At 40.3% G+C, this 17,539-nt stretch overlaps 1 protein-coding gene and 1 non-coding gene across 2 annotated transcripts; one reads left to right on the top strand and one right to left on the bottom strand.

The window, feature by feature from the left end:
• The first annotated feature begins 541 nt into the window (after positions 1–541).
• Positions 542–623, top strand: trnas-gcu (transfer RNA serine (anticodon GCU)). The gene has a single exon. It is a non-coding gene; the product is annotated as a tRNA-Ser (tRNA).
• Positions 624–3,862: 3,239 nt separating this feature from the next.
• On the bottom strand, positions 3,863–11,943 carry bambia (BMP and activin membrane-bound inhibitor (Xenopus laevis) homolog a). Its single transcript, XM_072451196.1, has 3 exons — positions 11,722–11,943; positions 7,901–8,188; positions 3,863–4,721 (listed from the first exon to the last, which is right to left on the bottom strand). Exons 1-3 carry the CDS (start codon positions 11,795–11,797, stop codon positions 4,306–4,308), a joined length of 780 nt encoding a protein of 259 aa, XP_072307297.1. The 5' UTR covers positions 11,798–11,943; the 3' UTR covers positions 3,863–4,305.
• Positions 11,944–17,539: the final 5,596 nt, after the last annotated feature.

Here is a 17,539-nt window from a genome sequence, read left to right as displayed (position 1 = left end):
GGATCAAGGAGGCCACTGAAATCAGAGAGTGAGGCACGAACAGCATCAACAGGGCCTTCCTCTAATCCTACACTTGGGATAAGAGGAAGGCAGGAGGCGTGGTCAGAGGGTGGACGACTTGACTGGTCCGCCTGTCCGACCACGCCACAGGAAGTAACATTAGCTTCTTAAGGGACATGGCACCAATGTCGGTGACAGTTAAAAAATATACAAGTTGGTGGATTCCCCAACCATTCCTCATTGGAGCAGATGTACACAGCAAGACTCATCCTCGGGAGATTTTTAGACGCTGCTGAAATTATTGTGTTTTCATCTTCCCTAACAGACCGGAAATGGACACATAAATGTAACATGGATTTATCCAGAGGAGGCCATTCTCAATCTGACCATTCAATCTCTTGTTTATTGTGGATGAAAAGTTATTCTCTGCATTGTATCTACGTATCTACTGTTTTAGGGCTCTGATAACTGTTTTGGTATAACATCTGATTTGAGTGTATGTAATATATAGACCAATATGCAAATGTTTTGACACAACAAGGATGAGGTGGCCGAGTGGTTAAGGCGATGGACTGCTAATCCATTGTGCTCTGCACGCGTGGGTTCGAATCCCATCCTCGTCGAGAAGAGTTTTATAAAAGCACGTAAGGAAACACAATGAAGAAAGAATATGAGAAAGTACGCAAAATGCTGATGCTGCTTAAATACATGCTGAAGTTATTGTGTTTTCATCCACACACGGAAATGGACGCATAAACGTAACGTGGATTCATCCAGAGGAGGCCATTCTCTGATTGGATCTACATATCTACTGTTTTAGGGCACTGATAACTGTTTAGGTATAACATCTGACTTAGGTTTATATGATATATAAAGCAATATATGAATAAATGCTATTTTTGACATAACAAAATATTTGAACTAAGTAATCATTTTTTACATTTAACTGTGTTCTGTAAACAGTCCTTTCTCCGAGTTCACACCCCTCGATTTCCATGATTGGTTCAAATGGTAGAACATTGTCTATGGCAGGTTTTATATTATTATATATATTTATTTTATTTTATTATCTTTGTAAAAAGCTCTGGTCACAAATACTGGGATGGACATGTTCTAGTTTGCTCTGGAAAATTAAACACTGAAAGTGCATTTAACTATCAACTGTATAGAAATCACCACGTCGTCTCAAGGCTTCAAGTCAGGTCCATAGTCACTGTTCTTCAAGCCCAAGTCGAATCTTAGTCCATTTTATCAAGTCACGTCTCAAGTCAAAATAGTGACTCAAGTCTGAATTCCAAGTCGCTTGCAAATAATGGTCTGGAGCTTTTTTAAACTAATTGTCTGTCTCTATACAGTCTGGTGCAATAAAGCAAATCATTATTGCCAATTGAGTCAGCTGAAGGTGTATAGTATTAATGATGTTTGCTGTATTTCCACCTAACTAAACCACCATTGTCAAAAAGAAAGTGTTGAACTAGTTTGCACATGAAGTTTATTTTTGTACTTTTCTTTATTTCTAATCCTTCAACCCGAGCCTTTCTGGTGGATCATTCTCCAGTTTTATAAGCAAGTAGTAAATTGAAGTCGAGATCATAAAGTGTCTGGAGTGGGTCTGACGCAGCGTGAAGGAGCCTCAGAACAAATTGCTGCTCTTCTGGTGCAGGTTGTAGGAGCCACTCGTTCATCTGCATGAGAAAAGCACCAGGCCGACCTCCTGGGGCCAGACGAGAAGTTTGACACTAGTGGGCATGCTGCATGCTGAGTGTTAGTGCTGGCCTTTTGTCATGGTGAAGGAGGTCTGTGAGCTGCCAGGGGGTCCAGAGTGTGAAGAGAGCGCTCTTTTATGGACACTACAGGAGCATGCAACTGGAACGGGAAGTGGTCGGGAGCGGTGACTTCTGAGGTTTCATTGAAAGAAGTTGCAGGTTTGATTTCTGTATGCATGGAGTAGAGAAACAAAGAGCTCTGGGGTTCAGGGTTTAATCTACAGGTCAAAATAAATCATGATGTTTTTGAAAAATATTTTTTTAAGATGTGACAGTATTTAGATAGATATACACACAAAATAATCTAAAGCATGGAGAAAGCCTTCCTTGCAATTGTTGTAAAACTGATTTGTCATTGTGTTATGTAATTTCTTATTGTGATATTATTTTGCACATATAAAGCCACATCACACCACAGGACACACAGAATAAAGGCGTTACACCCCCAAACGTCATGTACCAGAGTATGATTTATCTTTCCGTTTTCTCTAAAACTACATATTCATTTTAAAATACATTGTTGTTCCATGTTGTGTGAAAGTTGCAGCCGAAGACGTCCAGGCGGCGTGTCCAGGCAGGGGACTTTAAGTGGCTGCTGCCATTAATGTTTCCCTGTGCTGCTAATGGAACCACAGGCCTCTTACACACACATGGTTTACACGGTTTAGACTTGTTAGAAGTTACCATGACGACCAGACCTGTCAACCCCAGCTGTCTCTTGTGTGTGATGGACGAGGAAGGCTGGGCACTTGTCACTAGGTAGGTGGAACCGTGAAAATGAATTGTAACTATGTTGGATATCAAAAGTAGAAGTAATCAAGGTGTACCTATCGTTGGAGGAAGTTACTTTGAAAAAGTAAGTCACACATTACTACCGGTAGTTACTTTTTAGAAATGTACTATTAAGTTAGACAAGCTAGGATCATAAGTTTGTCCTTCCCTAAACCGCCTTATCGCATTGTTACTCTTCTGTGGGCAAGTCTACAAAAGACAAAAAGCTTTAACGATTTTAAATTAATTGAACATTTATTTCTTGCACCACACCTTCAACTATGATTTTGTTTTTGGCTTTTCCTTTTAAAATACCTGCTGTGCATCATTTAATATTTTAAATGTTGTCCAAATACATATATCAGATGTTGCATCCGAGTATTTGCCTTACTTTAGAAATCATTTAAGTCACTATTTCTGCTTATCCACCATTATTCTATCAAACAATATTTATTTTTTTAATTCCACTTGCAAATTGTTCACCGCCTTCTTTTTCTTTCTTTCACTCCTGAGGACCTGTGGACCCAGATGCCCCTCTCCTGGTGAAGTGGTCCCTGCCCCGTATGGACGGTCCCTCATCTGCCTGAAGAGTGGGTCCAGTTCGCCTCAGTCGGTCCCTCATCTGCCTGAAGAGTGGGTCCAGTTCGCCTCAGACGGTTCCTCTTCTGCCTGAAGAGTGGGTCCAGTTCGCCTCAGTCGGTCCCTCATCTGCCTGAAGAGTGGGTCCAGCTCCAGTCTCCTCGTGTCCGTCTGTCCGTCTGTGATAGTCGGATCTCTCCTTCACTGGAACTCCCCCAGGTTTCTACGCTTTTTTCCCAAAGAGGTTTTTTTTTGTAGTTTTTCCTGGCCGAGAAGGAGAGTCTAAGGACAGAGGACCCTGGGACATCGTCCCTCGCCACCACAGACATTGTCTGACTCCATCGCCACCACAGACATTGTTGATTCGCCCCTCAGAGGCGACTGTTGTTGTGATTTTGGGCCTTACAAAAATAAATTGATTTGATTTTGATTTGATCAAAAGAACTTACTAATGTGTGCTGCAACCGTTCACAACATTGTGATGGCCTGTGTTTTAGGTTAATTACCGAACGTTTTAGAAGCTTTATTGTAGCCCATCATTTTAAAACCATTATCAAACAACCATTGGTTTTGTTTGTGTTCAAGCGTGTACAATAAACTCATCTCCATTCTCAGATAATTGGATTCTAAAGTATAATAGTAAGAATCATTAATAATGTAAATATTGTAATTTTACCATCTCCCATCTCTAATAAACCTGTAAAATGTATTATGTAGATTTAGTAAGCAACACACGAGTCAGCACATTAAATAAAAAGTCACCTTTAATGGTTTTCCTCTCACACTCAAGCTTAAAGTCTGAGCACACGGAACAGCACGCCTCATCAGACAAAAATATATACTTTAAACCTTTACAATACCCGAGGAGTGCGCACTTAGTCACAGCAATGGAACTTTACTCCTCAAAGATAGTCTGTTTGTACCCTGGTCAGTGTCAAAAAATTCAAACAACTTTTTCTTTTTATACAAATGTGCAAATAAGACAAGACGACGGAATCCTTCTGCATTTTTAGTGTCCTGGACACCGTCTCAAGTTTTACGCTCCAGGTGGGCGTCTTGTCACCTTTAATATTCAAGTAAAGTGCTCCACAAATTTGAGATCAGTCCTGCTTGGTCCGCAAAAAAGTTCCCCCAATGTCCAAACGGGAATGTCTAACAAGTCGGAATGCTCCAAAAACAAAGGCTAGGATCATACAAATTCCAGCTTGCCGTGTCCGCTGTACATCCCCCAATGCACCAGCGATAAGATTTTGTCATTCCCTAAATCGGCTTGTCGCATTTTATCGCATGTGAGGCAACAGTTCTCGTGTCCAGTCACCGGAACCATGCATTCGAGGTCCAGCTTGGCGACGTGGCCCTTCTTGGTGTGGTGTCCGTGGAAGCTGTAGTGCAGACGGGAGAGCATCTGCTGGCGCTGGTCCTGGAGCCGTTTGTTCTCACTCCGGAGCATTCGCAGGGCCAGCATGATAAGCAGGACCAGGATGAGGCCGCCGGCGATGGGCACGGCGATGACGGCCGCCCGGAACCACACCTCCTTAGCCGAGGCCAGCTCCTGCACCCGCGTGACCAAGCTGCGGCTGCTGTCCTGCGGGTAGCGGCTGTGGTCTGGAAGAGAAGAGAGGATGGAGGGTCAAAATGGGTAATAATAACTATAATCAGTTACATTTTATATTGACCCCCTATGGCTTTGGCAGATTTTTCCTTAAACGCCGGACTAAAAAAGGACCTTCAATTCAGACTGAACCGGTTTCTGAATTCTCTGTGCAGAGCAAGTTATCAGATTTTTAAAGCTGCTGTTGGGAAATTTAAAAAATTAAATCTGGATTAGATTCCAGGAATGATGAGAAATCACTGTTGCCATAGTGAATGGAGAAAAAAAGCTCTCAAAATGTTGAATAAACAAGAAGCTGAAACCCAGGATAAAAGGCCTAATCAAATGAATCTGCTTTTTCATTGTGGTTTTTGATAATAAACTGTATTCTTCCCAGAATGGTTGGTACAATGACCATAAGTGGGTTACAGCTTTCTCTTATGTTTCACATGTCCAGCAGCTTGATTTATTTTGGCTACATAATTAACAAAATGGAATAAATGAGGAAAAATTCTAAAATGTTACCTTATTTCAGTAATTTCCTGCTCACTGGAAACATGTGCTAGTATAGAGCATTTATAGATTAAGTATTATTCTTGAAAATGGCAAAAATGTGTGCTCAAAAGGCTAATTTCATAAAGTGTCTTTCCTGCCAAACAGTATCACATGGTTATTGCATAATCTGCTGAATTGACATGATTAGAATAGGTCTAGAATCAATAAAAAAGTGTTCTTCTGTGTCAAAGTTCATACACTGTTCAGTCGTTCCAATTATGAGCGCACTCAAACTGACTAAGATGAATCCCCCTCAGCAGCCAGCAGCTATCGTTTTAGGCTTGTATGACCCCCGTACTTTGACCAGTTTTCCAACATATACATGACTGAAACGGCTAAATGAGTCTGAAAATAGTTTAAGTTCCACAATGCGAAATAGATTAATAGGTGCACTTTAGAACTTTTCTGCATGCAACCTGCTTATCTCCATTGAAATGTTTTTTTTACTTTCTGACCTGTATAAATTACAGGTCAGATCTGTGGAGCGGCGACCCCAAATTAATCTTTAGGGCTGCACAATATCGTAAATTATTGTAATATACAATGTGTCTATTAAGTACTACTAAAATAATGGATATTATTGCAATAGTTGAACAGTGTCACAATATTACACAATAAATTCATGCCATAACACATTAAAACTGTGTCAAAATAAACTAAATCAAAGTTAATTTAGACTGAATAAGGAACATCACAAGTAAAATAAGCTTTTTTTTCCTTTTAAAGAACGCACATTTCTGTCATAGGACCTTGGTCTTACTGAAATACATTTGATTGCGTGTTGCCAATATTGTGATATCAATATTACTAGAATGCACTATAAGGCATTTTTGAGCAATAGAATAGATACTAGATGCTTTTAATCCCCGGAGAAGCGCTAAAGCTCATCCCCCATTCCACCACTACAAAAGTTATGCAGTAATAGCATGATCTAAAAAGTAAAGCTGCATCAAACAAACAATTATTGTAATAGTCGACTAGCCAGCGATTATTCTGTACTTTGATATTTTGTGCGCGTTTTGACTCCCAGATTACAATTATTTTTAGTCGACTAACTAAAAAGTTAATTTATATTTATGCGCTCGTTGCTGATGATCTGTAGCCTTCCAACAACACTTCTCTGTAGCTCGTAGCATTGCCTTTTGTTAACGTCTTCGCTCACACCCTGTTATTACCTCCTCGTACATGCTTTTGACACCACAGCGCATGTCCAAACGTACTATAAATCTCCCAAAGACAAGACGCTCCGAGATCAAAGTGAGAGCTAAACAAATGAGTCACTTTGTCCTAGCCCACAGCACACGTATAATTTCGGAGCCTAATAAACTGCAGCTAAAAAAACTCAGAATGGCCCCAGGAGGAGTTGCCTTCCTCGCCAGCCTCAGTGACTCTACACGGCACATTCCTGCTCGGTGGGAAAATTACATGGTGTACACGTGATAAAAAACGAAAAGAAAATATCTGATGTGTTTCCAAGTGCAGAGGGCAAAATGGCTGCGTGCCGAGCCAACGCGGAGAGGTAAGGTCCAAAAAGTAAACGAAAAGGTGGTCTGTGTATTTAGGTACGGTTGTAAAAACATCTCAAACTCAAAATGTATAAAGACATAGTGGTCAGGTTAGCAATGGCAAGTGTTAAATCATTCCCGTCACGTTACAAATGATTAAATGTGTTGAAAGACAATAGTTTCCTTAAGTTGGCTGTAGTGAAATGGAGCAAAAACTGTTGCAATTAACAGTGCTTCAAGGTACTTTTTTGAGGAACAGGATATATTTCAAACGAGTAAACAACACGTCTTTACTTGCTGCTCATGATTTTTAATGTCGTCACAAAATTAAAACAGTTTATTGCTTATATTCACCATGAGTTTGTAAGCACTCTTCCTCAACTGAGGCCAGAGTGGAGTTCATCAAGGCAATGCTAACAACAACTAGCATGCTAACGGTGCGCTAATTAGATGCAGACAGCACGCAGCGGTTTCATTTTGACCGCAAGAAATGCTTTTACAATATATATGAACTGGGCCAAAACGTATTTTACTTAATTACATGGGAAAAAAATAAACAGTCCCTTTAATTTGGTACCACGTTATAATTATATACTCCATTAATAAAGCATGAATCATTCTTAATAAAATATGTGTTCATTATGAATCAAGTAGTGTCTATGCTTTATTAAGGCTATTAAAAGTGCAGTGTTAAAGTGTACAATTACTGAAACTATTTGGGAAAGTTAAAAAAAAAAAATATGCATGAATTAAACTTACAAAAAGTGTATAAACCTAAAGTACAGTGTTTAGTTGAGTCTATAGGGCACAATTATACAGAAGTAATCAGAGAAATCATATTACTCACATCAGATGCAACATGCCATTTCAATAATCTGATAACTCCAGAAATCAGATAATAACCAGATTCTAATTTGATACTGAGAGAAGTTGAGGTTTTCTCTATAAATGTCAATTAATCGTCATATTTCTAAAAATCTGACTAAATTATTACTTCACAACTTTTAATTAAAAAAAATATTCCTGTTGGCTGCACTGACAAAGCGCAAAGGATCATGGGATGTGTAATTTCAAAACAAAACATCCAACCACCTTTAACACTAAACTCAAAATGTAGGTTTGTTTGTTTTTACCTGCAGTGTCCCGGTTATGCGCCAGGTCATGGAGGCCCCTGTAGTTGCACATATCGTCGTGGCAACACTCCAGCGACGTGGCTGCGCTCAGAGGGTCCGCGCTTCTGCTGCTGGCGCCTGTGCTGCACACGTCGGCGGCGTTGGCCACAGGGTCGAGGCAGCCGTGTGTGAGCGGAGAGTTGGCGCTGTAAGGGTCCAGGACTTTTGTGAAGCAGGCGTTGAGCTCGGACTTGCACATGTATCCCGTGGCGACGCAGTGGGGCGCGTCACAGTAACACCGGATTTCACCTGTAGGAGGACGGGAGGAGAAGAGGGGGGTTTACTTCTCACGTTTTTTTGTTCAGATGTGGGAATTGTTTGACAGCATTGTGGCGGAAGTTCTGGAAAGTTCAATGAGCGCGGTCTTAAATGTGTCGTTTTTGTAGAGTTGTCTCTGTAGCGTGTGAAAACGTGGAATTAATGTGCTTTTTTCACCCAGCTATTGAGCATGCAAGAATGATTTATTGACCAATGATCTTAAGCCAAATGAAAAGCAATGTGAAGAAAATATGATAGTAACTTTCAATTATAGGAAGGAACATTCTTCAGGTCTATTCTTTTCTGTGTTTGTTTATATGTTGTTCTTTTTTTTTTTTTTTAAAGAAGAAAAATAATAATAAAAGAAAACACAGGTTTATTCTAAAACTAGCTTAAGCTCACTAAACTAAACTTGAAAAAAGGAGAATATCTGGGAATAAACGAGGTATAAAATGATAAATAAAAACAGACATAAAACCAACTCAGAAATGGGATTAAACCGGGACTAAATTCTAAATAAATCCTGGACAAAAGCAGGACTAAAATAAGGACTAGAATAAACTGGGTTAAAACTGGAATACAACAAGAACAAATGATGCCGATTGCTGATGACGATTGGTCCAGCTCCACGTTTAGTTTGGATGTGATGTGTAAACGCAGTCTAACTGTGTGCGGAGCTAAACCAAACAAATATGGAATACGTGTGACGGAAATCAAATAAATGCTGAAAGTGGCTTTAGTAGAATCACAGTAATGCAAAACAGCTTTTCAACTTAACTTAAGTAACCCATATTTTCTCCCGTTTCCCTCGGCACAATGAGCCAACACATCAAACTTTTCTCACTAAATGCCCTCAAGTAACAGTTTTCAAAGACCCCATGGGAAAATACCCCGGTTTTAATTCAACAACTCTACCTCCTGTGCAAAAAAACAAAATAGCTCTTTCTGTCTCTTTCATAAAACAGGAACCGAGGAGCTTATAATTAGCGGTTTGTTTGCCAAAGTCAATTTCTTTCAACCCAAATGGAAACTCGTAAAGAGCGGGAGAGAAGAGGAGAGAGAAGGCGAGGGAGCAGCAGCAGAGTACAGGAGGGAGCAGACTTTTGCACGCACAGGCTTAACTTGTGGTCAGGAGCAGGGCTGAAGGGCAGGGAGCACCCGGGTTTAAGTTTAAGGTCAACATTAAGGATTTTGTGCATTATACGTTTGCGACAGGTACGTGGAAATTGTGCCAAGATGGATTTTAAACGGAACATATTACACTAAATCACCTTTAACCTTGTAACGACAGCATCATTAGTTTACTCAAAGTTGTATTTTGATCCCTGCATGTTTGAGTTAATCTTGCAGTCTGAAAAGTCCTGTTTTCACCTTCCCCCTATCCCTATCCACATCCCTGTATTTAGTTGTGATTACTTAACTCAGATTGACGCATGTAGTGTTCTAAAATGTCACGTAGCAACTTAAATAAAAATGAAACATGATGTAAATGACAAACTTCTGCTTGTTACAGTGAAATGTCACCATGAAGAGGCGGGGCTTATCAGTTCTGCAGTTTTGAACAGGAAGTCAATGGACCCGTTACTATTACCAAGCCGTTTTAGCTCAATAGAACAGTTTACAATGAACAAAAAGTAAAAGGATGATGTACTTATGTATGTTATAGTTTAATACAAAGAACCTGAAGAAAAACATACGTCTCCTTTAATGTAAATGTTGTCTTGCATTTGACCCATCATACAAAACCAATTATAGAAAAAGAGCAGTGAGTGCCTGTTAGGTGATGCTTTTCAAAGATATTGATCATGAATGCGTAGCTGGAGGACAGAAGATTGTGTCTTTAAAGATGATAAGGAAATCTGCTCAAATGAAACGATCAAACTTCGAATTCGAGACTTAGAAAACCAGGCAAGATTTGACTGAAACTGAAGCTAACCAAAAACAAACCTGAACTAAACCACACCAGGGCCGAATAAAGATTACGGGGACACTACTTCTAAACCAAGACTGGACCCAGACGGTTTAAGGTTAAGAACTACAACCCAGGACTTACAACCAAGGACTAAACTAAAAGGACTAAACTAAAAAGGACTTAACAAAAAAAGGACTTAACTAAAAAGGACTAAACTAAAAAGGACTAAACTAAAAAGGACTAAACAACAAGATTCAGTTAGTATTATTGCAAAGAACTTAAGACTAAACCAGAACTTCCAGTGTACAAAGTGACTACTACCCTAGAACTAAACCAGGACTTAATCTACTCTCTGGCCCTCTAACTCCAGGGGTCCGAGGTAAAGCCGGTCCCTCCCTCCAGAGCAGCAGCAGCAGCAGTCATCAGATCAGTGTTTTCCCTGTGAATGATTGGAGCGGCGGGGCGCACTCAGGTCATTTGGAGAATATTTCATTAGAGAGGAGAGGGGCCCCGCTGTGGGCGAGCGGAGAAAGAGGGGCTCAGGGGCCCGCGCGGTCTGGTATGAAGGGCCCTGGAGAGATAAGACAGACGACCCAGAGCTTTGTGGGGATGGTAGTAAGACTGCAAGGTATTGGAAATGAGAAGAACTTGGAAATGCAAGTTCTTCACAGGGAAAGTCTCCATGTTTTTAACCTAGAGCTGATTATATTCCTTCTCTGACTGGTTCATTTTACAAGAACTAATAAAAATAAAAAAAGAACTGCAAAAATAGAAGAAAAAACTTACTCAATAACATGTGGCACAAAACATTGCTTTCTGGACTTTAAAAATAAGACTAAATCAGACCAAAACTGAAACTAACCTGGACTAAACAAAACCAAGGCAAAAGTAAAAACTACAACCAAACCAAGACTGGATCCAGACTGAAACTAGCAAAACCAGGAATAAAAGGTGGAGTGGGGCAAGGTTAATTAAGAAACTAAACTAAAACTAAATTAAGACAAATTTAAAAAGAAAGCAACATATTTCTTTCTTTTTTTAACATTTCTGTCAGATGGAGAACCTCAATGTTATTGTGATGCATTAGGTTTGTGAAAGTATCAATTATTGCAAAATGAGGATATGACTTAATATTAGCCCAAATTCTGGCAAAATCATACAAATGAATAAATGTCTTTAATGGATTTAAGACTAAAAATACTTAACCAAAGCGTGTTTGCTTGTTTACGCAACTATAAGAAATATAATCATGTCTTTCTTTACACAAAAAGTCATGGAACAAATATTGGTGGGCATTTTTTTAATTTTATTATCTTACTTTACTTCCCAGCAGGACTAAAATGTTACGGTTTTGATCGTTTTGACAACATTTTTGTTTTTTTGGTCCAAACATTAGAAAAGCAGTTCTAGCACATTAAAGTAAATCTTGTTGAATAAAAGATCTTGCGCTAGAAAATGAATAATAACTAACAATACAATAAAAAACCCTGGCTACTCCTTTGACGCGCACCGGTTTCCTCTGCGGCGCGTCTTCTCCCGCAACAAGACGTCTCCAAACGCCTCATCATCAAAGCGACAGCGCAAAGTCGGACGTCCTGCAGCCGTAACGTACCTTTCGTGAGGAGAACGGCCATGGCACAAAGTTCCAGTTGCAGCCAGAGCGAAATGAAGCTGGACTGTCGCTCCATTGACCCCCGGGATGGACGGTTCCGCACGGAGAGCCCTCGTCGTCGGATCCAGCCGCGGCAACAGTAGCGCAGAATACGGCTTTTACATGGAGCTACAGCCGAGAAACAGCCATTCCGACTCCAAAAAGCAACCGCACGATCCCCAAATGGAACGCGGATTTCCAAACGCGCAGCCAAAGACGCTTCCTTTTACGCACAAAAACAAGGGAGGAAACGCGTCAAACTTAAGACGCGTAACGAGTACTTTCTTTCTTCAAGGTGGGGAAAAAAACGGGGAAACAAGAGGGTGTACTCCAAAAAAGAAAAGGCTAATACTCGTGCAGAAGTCGGTGGTTCTTGGTGAGAAGATAAAAGGTGTTGAGGTGTAGCTTTTGTAGTCCAGCGCGATGGAAAAGTTTGTTTGTGGAGGGAATAAAAAGGTAAGACGACCCCGCGAAGACTGCGAGCTGCAAACTCCGCGCAGACAAGAGTTACCAGGGAAATAGTTGTGGTCGGACCAAGTTCCTCCCACTGCTGCGCTCTGATTGGATGGACGAGAGCACGGAAATCACCGCGAGAGGAGATACAAGTGCTTCCGCTGTGTCTGACCAAAATAAAACAAGCAAATGATGCGTTAGAGCAGGGGTGGGCAATTATTTTCCTCCAAGGGCCATATTCGAATCCAGGCAAGTAGTGGAGGGCCGGCCGGCGATCATTGGTGTGAAAACAAAAACATTAAAACATTAAAAATAAAATATCACTTTTCTGTCAAATATAGGCTATTGAATCTATTATTTAATTAATTTCATGTCATATTTACTAAGGATACAAATGCAGACAGATGTTACAGACAGTTAAAAAATAGAAACTAACATCTTTCTAGGGGCCGGTTAAAACATGCTGAGGGCCACATCTTGCCCTTGGGGCCACAAATGCCCAGGTTAGAGCCACAGGGGCCACGGTGAAACAGACAAATGTCACCAAACGTTTTATTCAGGCGTCAAACCAAAATATCAGGCCTGTCTGACAACAAATTGTTTAATACTAAGGTTATTATTGTAAATTTGCTTATTTGCGATAATTCACCAGGAAATTTGAGGGCCTACAAAATTGTACCCGAGGGCTACATTTAGTATAGTTTGGACCTGCCTGATTTAATGGTAACATTTACTTTATTAAAGAGGCCTAAGATGTTTTGATTTTAAAGTCATCTCAAAACAAAACTTGGGAGTAGTCATATATTAACTTTTTTTAAAATAAATGATAGATTATTCATTCTATGGTTTAGGGTTGAGAAATAATTCAATTAATTTTCATTCTTGTCCCTATCGACTGGATACCCAAAAATCTCTTCTACACCTAAACATTTAAAGGTGCACTATGAAACATTTCTGGAGTCGGGTGTGATTGCTTCTATGGAATGTTCCAGCGTACTTAAACACATCTATTTTACAAGTATCCGATTTAGGACAGCAACTAGCTAATCGATTAATCGCGACTATGTGATTGTTTAATTGAAATAATAATAATAATAATAATAATAACTACGAACTGGTCTTAACATGGTTCCAAAACATGTCATGAGCTAAAACAAGAGGTTTTATGACACAAACAATGCAATAATTACATGAAAATAACAGGAAATGTGAAAATTTAGCAGTTTTGATGAAAACACTCGTCATCGCGGTCAAACTTTGTACAAATCTTTTCATCACGTGACTTTTGCATTCTAAACATGTAATCGATTAAATCAAAAGAATAATCTCTAAATGAATATCTCATCCAAAAATAATTGTTAGCGGCAGCCTGAATCCTAATACATGTGTTATGTGAGCAGGCGCACCTCTCCACAGTTCTGACCTATAACTTGGCCTGGTGGCACCACTCTACACAGGTATATACATGTGCTACATATGTCAATAACCTGATATAGCAAAAGCAGTCGATTACCATAAAATTGGATTCTGCTTTTATTTTTGAACAATTTCCGGTTTTGCACTTGGTATCAACATCTCACTTGACACGGCGGCTTCCAGACACTTCATTCATATCTTTTCACCATCCTAACACGCTCTTTTTGACTTAAGTTCAATGACTGCGAAACTTGTGCTTTGAAAACACGTCCATAGAACTTTTAGTATGTAAATAAACACAAACTGTACACTTCTTTTACGTGTCCATTTCCTTTCCATGTGGTCAGCAGCATTTGCGTGGCTCTTTACCTGCCCCAGCCCTGACGCCAGCCTGACGCCTCCGTGACGCCGGGGCAGGTCGCTTCCCTCCGGGCTACAGACTGCTGCCGCTGCCGGCCGGGTGAGGAGGAGGAGGAGGAGGAGGACAAATAACAATCAACAACACGCGAGCGCTCAGATCATGGGACAGAAGAGACGCGGCGCCACGTTTAGGGACACGCCAAAGCAAAGTATAAAATCCACCGCATATGCAAATATATAATCTGACAGGCTTGTAACTGCTGCCCATCCATCTTTAACAGAATAAACTTAGCAGCTTATTATCAAATCAATAAATAAAATGCTTTAAAAAATAGATTGTGCACAGTTTAATGCAGTTTAAAATGTATAGATAGTAAATTGTTCAAAAAGAATGAAGAAAATAATTGCTACAATATTTTTTGAAGGAAAATTAAATCACAAATCAAAAAAATAATTGATAGAAACAACAAATATATTGTTAAAAACATGCAAATTGCTCAAATAAATCGTTTAAAATGACAAATAAAATAACTTTAAAAAAACGAATTAATACAAATTTATTGTTCAAAATAAATAGCCTACATACAGTGAATACAATATTAGATTCATTGAAATAACCTAAATAAATTATAAGATAGTTGGCAGTGGGGGAAATCCTCTTGCTCGGGGGAAATTTTTGGACTAATCTGTGTGTGTGTGTGTGTGTGTGTGTGTGTGTGTGTGCGTGAGTGCGTGTGTATGCGTGTGTGCGTGTGTGTGCGTGCGCGCGCGCGCGCGTGTGCGTGTGTGTGCGAGTGTGCGTGCGTGCGTGTGTGTGTGTGTGTGTGCGTGCGTGTGTTTGTGTGCAGGGAGTGGACATAGGGCCTTTGTAGTGCATGCTGGACACACACAGACAGCAGGACGCTGGACGGGACACCGCTGCAGGCTGCACTCAAAATGACGCTCCACAATTAGTCTAATTATCAGCCATTCCACCGCGGCGCCACGCAGGGCCCGCCCCACAGCGCCTATCTGCGCCCGGGAGACAGAGGAGCACCCATGGGAGCCGCGGCTGACACACTGCTGCTGCTGCTCACATAGGTCACGCGTGAAGCTCATCTTTAGTATGAGAATAATGTTTGAATCTGAAGAGACAGTGAGATTTGTCTTATTATGCACAATGCTCCAGCGCCATCTGTTGGTCATATGCTATAACATCCTGATGTGCGCAGAAAATACTTCGTTTTAGTCATAGCTCAAAATCAAATTTAAAGTAGAAAATCTCAGTTGTAGTAAATAATGACACTTTTTGACCAGCCCTGGTTCATTTTAGAGTAGTTTCATGGTGGACTGTGTCTCCATGTTCAGGGCCTGGCTCTGGGTCTAGAGGCTCTGTTGACGTCAACATAACAAATATTTTCTTAATAAATTGAATCTAAATCATGCCTGAAGTACATAAGGCCGATCTCAGCGTTTCACAAAAATACATTTAGTAATTACAAGTTTGTAATTACAAGTTTGTGTCGCTGTGAGACGTGGCTAAAGCTAGAGTAAAGGTTCATGGGGTTTTTGATCATGTTATATCAGTGGTTCTTAACCTGGGTTTAATCGAACCCCAGGGGTTCGGTGAGTTAATCTCAGGGATTCGGAGGAGGTCAAGACACAGATCCGACTCAGTCTTGGTACCAGCTTGCACCTAAAAGGGCCAAAAGGACCAGGGAAATTGCCCAGAGTCTAACCTGTATCAAAACCCCTTTTGGGATAAGACCTGACACCAGCCTGGCCCCAAGAGGGCAAAAAGGACCAGGCCAGAGCCCCCAGAGACTAGCCTGTACGAAAGCCCTCCTTTCTGAGCTAAGTCTTAGCACTTGCCCCAAAAGGGCCAAAAGGACCACGGAAAAGGCCCTTGAGTCGAGCCTATATCAAAGCCCTCCTTTTTGGGCTACGTTTTGGCACCAGCCTGGCCCCAAAAGGGCCAAAAGCAATAGGGAACACGGGTCACGTTGTGAGTCAATAAACAGCCATTGTGTTTTCTCTTGAGTGTCTCTTCTCTCTTGTCCAAACATCTTGCCCAAAAGTGTCCTGTGAGTCAAAGTGAGCCACGGCCCACTTTGGCTCACTTTGGCTCACTTCAATGGGCTGGTTCGGTTCCCTTACGGCAGCGGAGACACTTTGTGACCCTCACACTCGTCTGCAAAGTGGAAAGTACAGTGGATGTTCCTGCTGCTCTGAGACAATGCACAGAAGTGTATTTGTGCTGCTTATCTTCCTGTGGCCTTGGTTCACATGAAACGTAGAACTTTATCTACACATGCATACTAGAGACACAAAATACATTATTAGGGCTATGAATTATAATCATAATAAAAATGTTCTATCAACACCAATTCATTTTAGTTACTGAATAAGGAAAGATTGTAGCTCTGTTTGCTAAAGGTTTAATGGGATGATGAGGTATTAGTAAGAAGAGAAGAATAAATCATCCTAACTTTAAATGTTAGTCATTTTGTTCACTTAGTGACTGGTGTGTAGTTCTGGTGTGTGACAAAATCCAGTATCTTGATATTTTTTGGAGTAGGCTTTTAAGTAATAATATCCAGATGATATTATGTCAATCCAACTGCAATTTGTTAAAACATGTTTTTAAATGTATTAGTTGATGTTTAAGTATCAGACAAATGGGAAATAACCCACAGAATTGCAGATATATATCACTTTATACCATTATTTGGAAGTTTACATCCAACGTTTTGTTTCTCATCAGCTATTTAAACACATTTTTATACAGTTGATATTAAATCCTTTTATGTCTTCAACAGATCAGAAAAGGAGAAAATGCAGCAGCGGTCAATAACGATAAGACCTGTATTTTCATGGCTCTCAGTTTCCAGTTATAGGCATTAAGGACATAAGGAATATTCAAAGGTTTCTAAATCTTGTGTTGTGTTGGTGATAATTTCCATGATCCAGCTCCAACCACAGCACAGCATTTGCAGATTACCAGGCGTTTTACCCGCGCCCACGTCTACAGGTCTTTAACTGCCCGACAGAAGACATCATTGTTTTCCATGGTTTTTGCCGATTACATCCTCTCAGAATGATCGAGTTCTGAGATATTTAAGGTTCTGGCCACACAGAGAGCACAATGGAACAGGAAGAAATGGCCGTGGTGGAACGAGTACTGCAATTGTACTAAAGTAAAAGTACTATGGAACAGTTACATGTACAGACCCCAAAAATGTACTTAATGAATGAAAATGCGTGAAAAATACAACTTTTAATGCAATTTTAGCAGCATTTTGGATCAATTTTCGCATTTAATTTAATTGTTTTAAACAACAATTTGCATATTCTTTGAGCTTTGTCCAATCAGAGCAGGTGATGGAGTGTTGTTTGGAGTGTTTGTGGATGTGAAAGGAGCAGACAGACGTGAACAAGGCCGATCGGGACTTTTGCTGTTCTCAATTCTCACATGTTTTTTTTTAAATGTAACGCAAGTATTTGTAATTTGTCTTGATAAAGTGTATAGAGAGTGTTCAAGCTAGACGTTTAGTTCCATTTTAGTTTTAGC

Source organism: Eucyclogobius newberryi, unplaced genomic scaffold (genome assembly GCF_026437365.1).
Source record: "Eucyclogobius newberryi isolate DKJ021-1_F unplaced genomic scaffold, fEucNew1.0.hap1 SCAF_18, whole genome shotgun sequence".
NCBI classification, from domain to species: domain Eukaryota; kingdom Metazoa; phylum Chordata; class Actinopteri; order Gobiiformes; family Gobiidae; genus Eucyclogobius; species Eucyclogobius newberryi.
This window is presented reverse-complemented; position numbering and strand designations above follow the sequence as displayed.